Source organism: Lichenostomus cassidix, chromosome 2 (genome assembly GCF_008360975.1).
Source record: "Lichenostomus cassidix isolate B80296 chromosome 2, HeHo_3.0, whole genome shotgun sequence".
Lineage (NCBI taxonomy): Eukaryota > Metazoa > Chordata > Aves > Passeriformes > Meliphagidae > Lichenostomus > Lichenostomus cassidix.
This window is the reverse complement of record NC_139482.1, coordinates 151,160,299-151,172,590: the sequence shown is the minus strand read 5'-3', so window position 1 is coordinate 151,172,590 and position 12,292 is coordinate 151,160,299. Positions and strand designations below refer to the sequence as shown.

The 12,292-nt window shown below is 44.3% G+C and overlaps 1 protein-coding gene across 2 annotated transcripts in view; it reads right to left on the bottom strand.

The window, feature by feature from the left end:
• Positions 1–12,292, bottom strand: part of LOC146442588 (rho GTPase-activating protein 39-like) — a 100,190-nt gene that overhangs the window by 8,278 nt on the left and 79,620 nt on the right. For both annotated transcript variants that reach the window (XM_085053739.1, XM_085053740.1), the window contains 3 exons: positions 10,186–11,587; positions 5,568–6,129; positions 1,319–1,411 (listed from right to left, as the gene is read on the bottom strand). In XM_085053739.1, coding sequence (XP_084909865.1) covers positions 1,319–1,411; positions 5,568–6,129; positions 10,186–11,587 — 2,057 coding nt within the window. The remainder of the gene's footprint in view (positions 1–1,318; positions 1,412–5,567; positions 6,130–10,185; positions 11,588–12,292) is intronic.

Below are 12,292 nucleotides of genomic sequence, written 5' to 3'. Positions count from 1 at the left end.
ATATTGATAATAAAGCTAAATATAACATATTAAAAGTACCAAATTTATCAAAAATTTATTATTACTATTACTATTAGTATTACTATTATTATAACTATTACATAATAGTAATACTACTATTATACTATATATTAGTATATACTATGTATTAGTATACTATTATTACACTAATACTACTAATAATACTAATAATTAGTATACTAATACTACTAGTAATATGAATAATTAGTATACTAATAATACTAATAATAGTATACTATAATACTAGTATACTATTATCGTAACTGTTACTATTGCCATTACTATTACTGTCACTATAACTATTACTATATTACTATTACTATTACTGTAACTATTGCTATTATTACTATTACTATTACCAGTACTATTATTATTACTATAACTATTACTACTACTCCCATTACTATTACTACTATTATTACTATAACTATTTCTATTGCTATTACTATTACCATTACTATTATTATTACTATTGCTATTACTATAACTATTACTATTACTATTACCATTACCATTACTATAACTATTACTATTGCTATTACTATTACTATTACCATTACTATAACTATTACTACTACTCCCATTACTATTACTACCATTATTACTATTACTATAACTATTACTGTAACTATTACTGTTACCATTACTATAACTATTACTATTGCTAATACTATTACCATTACCATTACGATAACTATTACTATTGCTATTACTATTACCATTACTATAACTATTACTACTACTTCCATTACTATTACTACTATTATTACTACTACTGTAACTATTACCGTTACCATTACTATAACTATTACTATTGCTATTGCTATTACCATTACTATTGCTATAACTATTACTACTAATTACTATAACTATTATCATTACTATTATTATTACTATTACTATTACTACTACTCCCATTGCTATTACTACTATTATTACTATTACTAGAACTACTACTGTAACTATTACTGTTACCATTACTATAACTATTACTATTGCTAATACTATTACCATTACCATTACGATAACTATTACTATTGATTACTATATTACCGTTACCATTACCATTACTATAACTATTACTATTGATTACCATTACTATTACCATTACCATTACCATTACTATAACTATTACCACTAATTACTATTTCTATTATCATTACACCACCGCTATTTCGCCCCTAATTAACTCCCCCAATTAACGAACCTCCCGCCCATCCCTGCTCTCCCTCCGCCCATCCCTGCGGAATTCCCGAATTCCGGGAGGATTTTTTGGGGGGATTTTGGGATTCCCTACCCTGGTGCTCCTCTCTCTGGGGTTTGGGTTTCTTTCGCAATTTGGGTTTCTTCTTATTGGTCCTTTCCAGGAGGTGGCGGAGGTGGCGCGTCACTTTGGGGACAGCGGGGGACAGCGGGAGGGGACAGCGGGAGCGGGAGCGCAGACAGATGGAATGGAAGCGAGATGGAAGTGAAATTATAAAAAAAATGAAAAAAATTGAAATTAATTAAAATGTGAAAATTGGAATTATAATTGAAATTAGAATTGAAATTAAAACCAAAATTTGAAACAAAATTGAGATCTGAAATGAAATTCGAAATTGAAATTAAAATTGAAATTAAAATCGAAATTGAAATTAGAATTGAAATTAAAGTAGAAATTTGAAATAAAATCGAGATCTGAAATTAAATTCAAAATTGAAATTAAAATTGAAATTAAAATCGAAATTGAAATTAGAATTGAAGTTAAAATTTAAATTAGAAATAAAATTGAGATCTGAAATTAAATTCAAAATTGAAATTAAATTAAAAGGAAATTAGATTAAAATGAAAATTAAAATAAAAATTAAAACTAAAAATTTGGAGTGAAATTGAAATTGAAATTAGAATTGAAATTAAAATTGAAATAGAAATTGGAATAGAAATTAAAATTTGAAATTAAAATTGAAATTTGAAATTAAATTCAAAATTGAGATTAAATTAAAAGGGAAATTAGATTAAAATGGAAATTAAAATCCCAATTGAAACTAAATTAAAATTAGAATTGAAAATGAAATTAAAATAAGAATTTAAATTAAAATAGGAACTGAAATTAAAACAAAAAAATCGAAATGAAAATAAAATTAAAATTGAAATTTGAAATTAAATTCAAATTTGAAATTAAATTAAAAGAGAAATTAGATTAAAATGGAAATTAAAATCAAAATTGAAACTAAATTAAAATTTGGAGTGAAATTGAAATTAGGATTGAAATTAAAATTGAAATAGAAATTGAAATTTGAAATTAAAATCGAAAATGAAATTAAACTTGAAATTAAATTCGAAATTGAAATGAACTTAAAAGGGAAATTAGATTAAAATAAAAATTAAAATCAAAATTGAAACTAAATTAGAATTTGGAGTGAAACTGAAATTCAAAATTGAAATTAAAATAAGAATTGAAATTAAAATAAGAACTGAACCTAAATCAAAACAAAAAATTGAAATGAAATGAAAATTGAAATAGAAATACAGAAATTAAATTGAAATCTGAAATGAAATTAAAAGGGAAATTAGATTACAATTGAAATAAAAATAAGAATTGAAACTAAATCAAAACAAAAAATTGAAATGAAATGAAAACTGAAATTGGAATATTGAAATTAAATTCAAATTTGAAATGAAATTAAAAGGGAAATTGGAATAAAATTAAGATAAAAATGGAAATAAAATTGAAACAAAAAATTGAAAAGAAAATTGATATTAAAATGAAATTGAAATTAAAATAAAAACAAATTAAAATAAAAATCAAAGTTAAATTGAAACAAAAAACTGAAATGAAAATTGAAAATAAAATTGTGTTAAAATGAAATTGAAATTAAAAAAGTGAAATGAAATTTTAAAAAATTGCAAAGGAACTGAAATTGTAATTAAAATTAACAATTGAAATTGAAATTAAAATTAAAAATTGAAGTAAAATGAAAGTGGAAATGAAAATATTGAAGTGAAATTGGATTAAATGAAACATTGAAATGAAACGGAAATGGAAATGGAAATAAAAAATTGAAATGAGAAGTGGAAATGAAAACAGAAATATTTATATAAATAAAAATTAAAAAAATAACTTGAAAAATTAATAAATAAAAATGAATAAATTAAGAAAAATTAAAAATTCAATAAATAGAAATAAATGAAAAATAAAAAATAAAATAGATATTAAAATGAAAATAAAAAATAAAACAAAGAAATTAAAATTAATAAAACAAAAAATGAGGCAATAATTAAAATTCAAGTGAAAATAAAAAAAGAAAAATAGAAATAAAGTAAAAATACAGAAATGTAAAAATAAAAAGAAATAGAGATGAAAATCAAAATTAAAACAAATGAAAAACTGGAAATGAAAATGAAGACTGAATTAAAATAAAGTAAGGATGAAAAATAAATCAAGGACAAAATAAAGATCAAAAGAAAAAATATAATGGAAATGAATTAAACCAGAAAATAAATCAAGAAAACAAAAATTCATAAAATATAAAATAAAACCAAATATTGAGAATATAATAAGAAAATTAAATTTAAAAAATGAAAAAATAAAGAACAAAAAAGAAAATAAAATTGAAAAAAAAAAAAGGAAGAAACCACAAATAAATAGAAAGGAAATAAAACCCCAACGAAATGACCATGAAAATGCAAATTTCACCAAACGAGATGGAATTGAAAAATACAAATCAAAACCAACAAATCAACGTCGACAACGAAACCAATCGATGACTCGACACAAAGACACCGAAATTCCCGACAACAACATGGAACTCAAAACGAGGATGGAATTCGGGACCAATCCCAGGGAAAGGCTCTGATTGGCTGGGGGGGTGTTGGGGGGCGGAGCCTCTCCTGAAGTGCCGAATCTGGCGGGAAATGAGTTTGACACCTCTGGTGGGACCAACCCAACCCATCCCGATGTTCCTGGAGCTTCATCCCATTGGGAATGTTCTAGAACTCGGGGTCATCTCCACTGGGTTGGGATCATCTCCTGGTGGTCCCAAGCTGTGCCATTATTGTCCCCCTGATGTCACTGCTGGTGTCCTCCAAGAGTTGAAGGACACCTAGGAAGCCCTGGCGGAATTTGGGGTCAATCTCCCAACCCAACCCATCCAGATATTCCTGGAGTTTCATCCCGTCGGGAATGTTCTAGCACTTGAGGTCATCTCCACATTCTGCTGACATCTGGGTTGGGATCATCTCCTGGTGGTCCCAAGCTGCACCATCGTTGTCCCCCCCATGTCCCTGCTGGTGTCCTCCAGGAGCTGAAGGACATCTGGGAACCCCTGGAGGAATCTGGGGTCAATCTCCCAATCCAACCCATCCCAGTGTTCCTGGAGCTTCATCCCATCGGGAATGTTCTAGCACTTGGGGTCATCTCCACATTCTGCTGACATCTGGGTTGGGATCATCTCCTGGTGGTCCCAAGCTATGCCATCGTTGTCCCCCCCATGTCCCTGCTGGTGTCCTCCAGGAGCTGAAGGACATCTGGGAACCCCTGGAGGAATCTGGGGTCAATCTCCCAACCCAACCCATCCCGATGTTCCTGGAGCTTCATCCCATCGGGAATGTTCTAGCACTCGGGGTCATCTCCACTGGGTTGGGATCATCTCCTGGTGGTCCCAAGCTGTGCCATCGTTGTCCCCATGATGTCCCTGCTGGTGTCCTCCAGGAGCTGAAGGACACCTAGGAACCCCTGGAGGAATTTGGGGTCAATCTCCCAACCCCAAATCCTCCTGGATTCCCAATTCCACCTCATCCATCACCTACTGAAGAATCCATGGGAAGGATTTGGGATAACCAATCCCAGGACTGGAGAGGATTTTCTAAAATTCCCAAATAGCCCAAATTTATGTCTCCTTTTTCTGCCATGACCAAAAACCTCAGGAGATGGGAATCGACTGGGTCCCCTCCCAATATGTTTTCTTTTTTTTTTTTTTTTGGAATCCAAAGCTATTTGAGAAGAAACATCCGGAGATGGAAGTGATGGTGAAACCGTGGAATCACGGAATTTTGGATCCAAAGCTACTCGAGAAACCAGAAGAAACACCTGGAGGTGGAAATTATGGTGAAACCACGGAATCATGGAATGGTTTGGGTTGGAAGGAACCTCTAAAGGTTGGTTTGGAAGGAACTTCAGGGGATTGGGGAAGTTTCAGGAGTGGAGGTGATGCTGATCCCGCAGCAAAGGTGTCAAAACTCATTTCCAGTTGGATCTCCTGTTGGATTTCTGGGAAGGAGAAAGTTGAGAAAACTCCCCCAGCACTAGATGCACCTCTGGGAGAGATCTTGGATGAGTTCCTCATCCACCTTTCCATGAGGAGACTCAGCCAAGAGGAAAGGGACCAAATCAATGGATTGTGACATCATGGAATCATGGAACAGTTTGGGTGGAAAGGACCTTCAAGACCATCCGGGGACACCTTCCACTATCCCAGCTCGCTCCAATCCCCATCCAACCTGACCTGGAGCACTTCCAGGGAACGGGGACAGGCATGGAGGCCACCAAGCTGTGCTTCCCCACTTACCTTTCGTGTCGTTCACCGGATCCATGTGCCGGTAAATGTATCCTTCTAGGTAGGAATGGAATTTGGGAGTGGGTGGGAAAAAGGCCAAACAAATGGCCATGAGCTCCCAGCCACGGGCCAGGCTCTCGTAACGGAAGTTCTCGGTGGTCTGCCGGCACAGCTGGATGTAGAGCTCATCTCGCAGCCCCTGCATGCTCCAGCCTTTGGTGGCGATCTCCAAGGCCACGTTGAGCTGGTCCGTCTTGGCCCGCCGGTCGCCCATGTACATCTGGATGAGCTTGAAGATCTCGCACGCCTCCTTCTTGACGTTGCGGTCGTTGGTCATGATCATGGGTTTCTTGATGGATTCGCTGCTCCAGGCCAGCATGTTGGCGATGGAGACCTTCCGTCGGAAGAGCCCTTGGGTGTGCTTGTTGAAGTGCTTGGAGGCCCAGTTCTCAATGTCCGTCTCCGAGGAGGGCTTGCGCAGGTTGAAGGTGGGGAAGACGCAGCTGGCGCTCGGCATCATGTTCCGCGTCTGCCGGCTGCTCTCGAACTGGGCGCAGGCGCCGAGGTCCTCGGACTGGGGGACAACGGGGACAGGTGAGTGGTGCTGGTGGGGTGGGGATGCTGAGAGAATGATCAGCTGATCGATCAATCAATCAACCAATCAACCAACCAACCAAATAAGCAATGAATGAATGAATGAATCAACCAACCAAGAAATCAACAGAGCGACAAACCAACTAATAGAGCAATCAATGGAAAAAAGCAATGAATCAACCAACCAACCAACTGATCAATCAACCAACCAACCAATCAACCAATCAATCAATCAATCAACCAACCACCCAATCAACCAATCAACCAACTGCCCAATGAACCAAGTGATCAATCAACCAACCAATCAACCAACCAAGACATCAACAGACCAACAAACCAAATAATAAAGCAACCAATGAGAAAAGCAATGAACCAACCAACCAACTGATCAATCAACCAACCAATCAACCAACCACCCAATGAACCAATCAATCAACCAACTGCCCAATGAACCAACCAACTGATCAATCAACCAACCAATCAACCAACCAAGACATCAACAGAGTGACAAACCAAATAATAAAGCAACCAATGAGAAAAGCAATGAACCAACCAACTAACCAACTGATCGATCAACCAACCAATCAACCAACCACCCAATGAACCAATCAATCAACCAACTGCCCAATGAACCAACCAAGTGATCAATCAACCAACCGATCAATCAACCACCCAATGAACTGACCAACTGATCAATCAACCAACCAATCAACCAACTGATCAATCAACCACCCAATGAACTGACCAACTGATCAATCAACCAGCTACCCAACCAACCAACAAACTGATTGATCAACCAACCGCCCAATGAACCAACAAACTGATCGATCAACCAACCGCCCAATGAACCAACCAATCAATCAACATACCAATCAACCAACTGATTGATCAACCAGCCACCCACCCAACCACCAAACCAATCATCCAACCAATAAATCAACCAAAAAACGCACCAATCAATGAACTAACAAACCAATAAAATAATCAATGACCCAATCAACCAAAGAACTCATTGATCAACCAAGCAACCAACCAATGAATCAACTGATCAATCAGCCAACCAACCAACCAGCCAAACAGTTATCCAACCAATAAATCAACCAAAAAACCAATCAATCAACCAACTGACCAGTGGAGAAACCAACCAACAAATGAACCTCCAAACAACCAACCAATGAATTGATCCAACAAATCAATCAATCAACCAAAGAACTGACTGACCAGCCAACAAACCAATGAACCAATCAGCCAACAAATCAACCAATCAGTCAACCAACCATCCAACCAACAAATCCACCAAACAACCAACCAGCTGTTTCAGCATTCACTCTCCATAAGCCACATCCTCTCCAAGGAGTGTCTCCTCAATCAATGGACAGAAGAAGCTGGTGGCAGCATGGGAGAAATGAAGGACAAGTGGCTTGGGGCTCCATCCATCCTTTGGGCACACCAGGGACACACCCACCTGTGACAGCCCCCAGGAAACCCCCTCTGCCCAAAATCACCTTCAAGGGTGGTTCTCCAGTGGCCACAGGAGGAGGCTGGTGGCTCCTCCAAGCCATGAGCAACATGGATGGTCCTTCCAACATGTCTCCTGAGGGACAGGAGATGCCCAGGATTTAACCTTGACCTCTGCAGAGCATCCAGCTGGGAAGGACCCAGAGGACCCCTGCAGACCAGTGTCCTTGTCCTGCTGGAACCAGCACAGCTTGTGGATGTCACCCCAGGAGGTGGAGGGACACCCAAACAGCTGGTGACCACTATGGAGGAGGCTAGCAGGGACAATTGGGATGGACAATTCTGTGGTCCTGCAGCCAGCCACGGTGGCTTTATCATCTCTTCTGCAACATCCAGGCCAGTATCACATGGGTTTGGTGGCCCTGGGGACCATGACCCATGGCATGGAAGGACATGCCACACCATCCAGAGGTGACACCACTGTCCCCAACACATATGAAGGAGCCGTGCTGGTGGCCCCAAGCAGGATCTGTGGGCAAGGTGACTCCAGTGGTGCCATGGACTTGGGGTTGGGCTTTACACAAGGAACAGAAGAAAAGCTGAAGGTGGGAGGACCCAGGAGGTGGAAAATCCAGGAGGGGACAAGGAAGCCACTCAAAGAGCCACCAGAACTTCTGAGCCTCTACTTCTTCAAACAAGTTTTTTGTCTCTTCGACAACTCATCCTGTTCCAATTTTGAGATCTCTTTTCATCGACATCATTCTGCTCCCATCTTGACTGCGGTGATGACAGCAGGGACATGGCGTGGGGACATGAGGGCTTCACCCCTTGAGGGACCCAGTCCTGCTGTCCCTATGGAGGCCACATCTTCCCAAAGGTCCTTCTGTGTCCTCCTGGTGGTCAGTGAAGGCCCATGGGGCTTTCTGGGTGGAAGGAGATGCAGATGATGACCAAAGGGGTCTCACACGGCAGCTGCTGGGGACGTGGCTCTTCCAAAAAGAGGTCCATGGGTTGGACCAGAGCCACATTGTGCACCCAGAGCACCCAGGGAGAAGGAAAGGACCATGTTGGTTGGGGACATCAACCTTCTCCAGCCAAGGACAGTGTGGTCAGGCTGGGGAGTGACACTGGCAGGGAAATACGGTGAGTCCTGTGCTGCTGGAGCCAATAGGAAATTAGCTTCAGCCCTAATTAGCTCCAGTTAGCACCTAAATGAACTTGGGGGATGCCCTGGGCTACAAGAAGGGGTTAAACCATCGGGTGGCAATGGCTGTGACCTCCTGGCAGGAGGGCTGACCATCGTGTCACCTCATGGATTAGGGAATCCTCAAGGGAGAAGGTCCTGGAGCCACATGGATGGGGCTTGGATGCACCTCAACGTGGGGACACTCCACCGGTGACAACCATGGACATGACCATGGGAAGGGTTTGGGTTGGAATGGTTTGGGACGGACCTTCAAGGTCATCCCATTCCAATGGCCAGAGACACCTTCCATTGTCCCAGGTTGCTCCAAACCCCATCCAACCTGGCCTTGGACACTTCCAGAGATGGCGCAGCTGCAGATTCTCCAGGAAACCCGTGCCAGTGTCCCACCATCTTGATGTCCCCAAGGTCAAGGAGAACATCAGACAGGGCCACCCAGACAGGAACATCCGGGGAGAGGAGAAGATTCCCACCACATCCCGAACTCCATGCAGAAGGTGGAGGATCACTAATGGTGGCAGCTTTTCCTCCTGGCATGAAGATCCTGAGCCCATCTGGAGCTCTCCAGTTTTGGGTTTGAACCTCCTCATGCAGCACCAAGTCCTTGGGGACAACTGTGCCTCAGGAATTTTCTTCTGCTGCCTTTGGATGTGACACTCCACCAATTTCCTTCCATGGGCAAAAAGGCATTTTCCAGATGATTTGCTGCTTCCCAGGTCCATGTCCAGGGTTTCTTTCTTGCTGACACTGAGTTCCATCTTCCAGGCAATTTTCCAGGTGGGATTTATCCCTGCACGTGGCATCACCACCTATTTTTTTAAAATCCTTGATAGACTTTCTCTGCTTTTCCTAACCTTTTCCAGCCTTTCCCTGGAGGGGAAGAGACTGATGGAGGACATCCAGAAGCTGATGGAGGACATCCAAAAACCAGGGAAACATCTGATGGGCTGGAATGTGGGCACATGGGATGCACCAGCTCCAGCAATTCCAGGTCAGAGCCCCAGGGGCTCCTCTGGAATGGGAATTAGGGGTCAGAGGGATCTCCAAGACTGAGGCAGCTCAGTTCCAGGGAGGGAACAGGCAGCCCACAACCCTGGGAAGCAAATCCTGGAAAATTGGTGGCTCTTTCATCCCAAGCTTTTGAGGGACCACCTTGCTAAGGACCAATTTCTTTGAAGGACCACCTTGCTAAGGACCAGCTTTGAAGGACCACCTTGCCAAGGACCAACTTCCCTGAGAGACCACCTCGCAATCCCAGATGGGATCACCCCAGGAACCATCCTGGTGGATCTACACTGGAGGAGAAGGAGCTTTAACCAGGATTGGCCATGTGGAGGAGCCCCCAAAACCCAAAACCATTCCCAAAGGCGTTACCTGAGATGGATGCAGGTAGGGCTCGGGGGAGGCCAGGTTGGTCTGGACAGAGACGCTCTTCTCCAGCAGGATCTGGGGGAAGCCCAGCTTCTCGAAGGTGTTCCTCTTCCAGTGCTTGTTCTCCTGCTGCGCCAACGCCTCGTCCTCGCTGAAAGCTCGCACCACCGGGCCCGGCATGGGCAGCGGGAGGGCGCCGTCGCTCTCGTAGCCCGAGCCGTCCTTTTGGGAATCCCAGCTGCTCCGCTGCTTCATGTGGTAGTGGGCCTGCTGCGCTTCCCAAGCCAGGCGCGCCTGCGCCAGGAACGGCTCCGGGAAGCCCCGCCCCGCCTCCGCCTCCGCCGCCTTGCTCTCTGTCCGGTTCATCGGGGACCTGTTGGGTCCCGGCGTCGCTCGTTCCTCGCCCAGCTCGCCCAACACCTCCCGGTCCCCCGAGCCGTCTGTGGAGGAGGCGTTGGGGTCGTGGGTCACCGAAGGCTTCCGGCTTTTCCTCTTCCTGGTGGAGGGCGAGTAACCGGTGGAGGACAAGGTGTCCTGCTGGCTGGACCATGACATGGAGTCCTCGCCCTGGGCCACCTGGGCCCCCGTCGGGCCAGGGCAGAAGTCGGGTCCCTCCATGCTGCTGTAGTCGCCCGATTTGATCTCCAGGCGCTGGTCCCGCACCAGGCAGGGGCTGTGCTGCAGCGAGTAGGAGCCGCCGATGGGATTGGGGGAATATTTGTGCCTCAAGCCCGTCTTCATCTTGGGGCTGGAGCCCGACTGCTCCACGTAGACCAACTGCCGGACGTACTCCTTGCCGGCCGGGCTGTACTCCAGGCTCATGAAGCGGTCGGGACACTTCTGCTTGGTGAGCACCAACTGCTGGTAGGGCGAGTTGGAGCCTTGCTTGGGCGACTGGAGGAAAGGGTGAGGCTTCCGGATGGGCGATTTCTGCGGCGATCCGGCCTTGTAGCTCCCGCTGGCCTCGTACTGCATGTCCACGGGGGGCTCGTCGTAGATGGGAGCCTGGTACTCCATGGGGGGCTCCTCGTAGAGCGGGGGCTCGTAGGCGTAGCGGGGCGACGAGGGCTGCGATTCGCTGGAATGTTTGCGGTGCTGGGCCTGGAGCGGCGAGCAGAAGGAATCGCCCCGGCCCAGCAGCGGCGAGCAGCTGCCCACGTGCTCAGCCCTCTTCAGGAAGGGCGACTGCTTCCTCTCGGGGAAGAACACGGAGTTGTCGGCGTCGGAGGAGAAGGTTTGGAGGTTGGGCGACTGCTGGCCGCCCGAGGGCCGGCGGGAGCGGGAGCCCGGCTGGTTTTCGGGGGTGTAGCCGTTGCCCTGGTGCAGGAGGAAGCTGGGCTCCCGATCCGTCACCTTGATCAGCATCCGCTCCTTGGTGCCGGCGTTCCATCGGAGGGATGAGGTCCTGCGGGGGGAGAAACACCACAGGGGGGGTCAGGATTCCTGGATTGCTGATTCCAAACCTCCCAGAGCACCGCGGAGCCCAGAGGGTGGATATTCCTGAACGCCCCGAGAGCGGAGAGGATGGTGATGGATTGGTAAGGGATTGGATGGGATTGGATTTTGGACAAGGCATGGAGTGGAAGGACAAGAGGGAATGGCTTCCCACTGCCAGAAGGCAGGGCTGGATGGGATATTGGGAAGGAATTTTTTACCTGGCTGCCCCATCCCTGCAAGTGTCCAAGGCTAATTGGACAGGGCTTGGAGCACCCTGGGATAGTGGGAGGTGTCCCTGCCCAAGGCAGGGCGGTGGGATTGGATATTGGGAAGAAATTCCCCCATGAGGAATTCTTCCCTGGCACAGTGGATTTTCATCTGCTCTACCCCTGTTCCAAGTCCTTGGGAAAAGCCATCCGGGCAGGGGACACTCAGGAGGAAGAGCAAGGATGGATTTTATGGAGCTGTCCAGCTCACAGGAGGGATCCGAGCGGGAATTGGCTGTTCCCAAGGCACAGGGAAGCACATCCTGTCACCAATCCCACGCTGGGAACACAAGATGCCGGAGGCACCGTCTGCTCTCCCAGTCCCTCCCTCTCCAATTCTCATTTATTCCCAGCCGTTTGTCCCTTCTGTCCTCCAGAAAAAAAGGTGGAGTGAGTTCAACCACTGA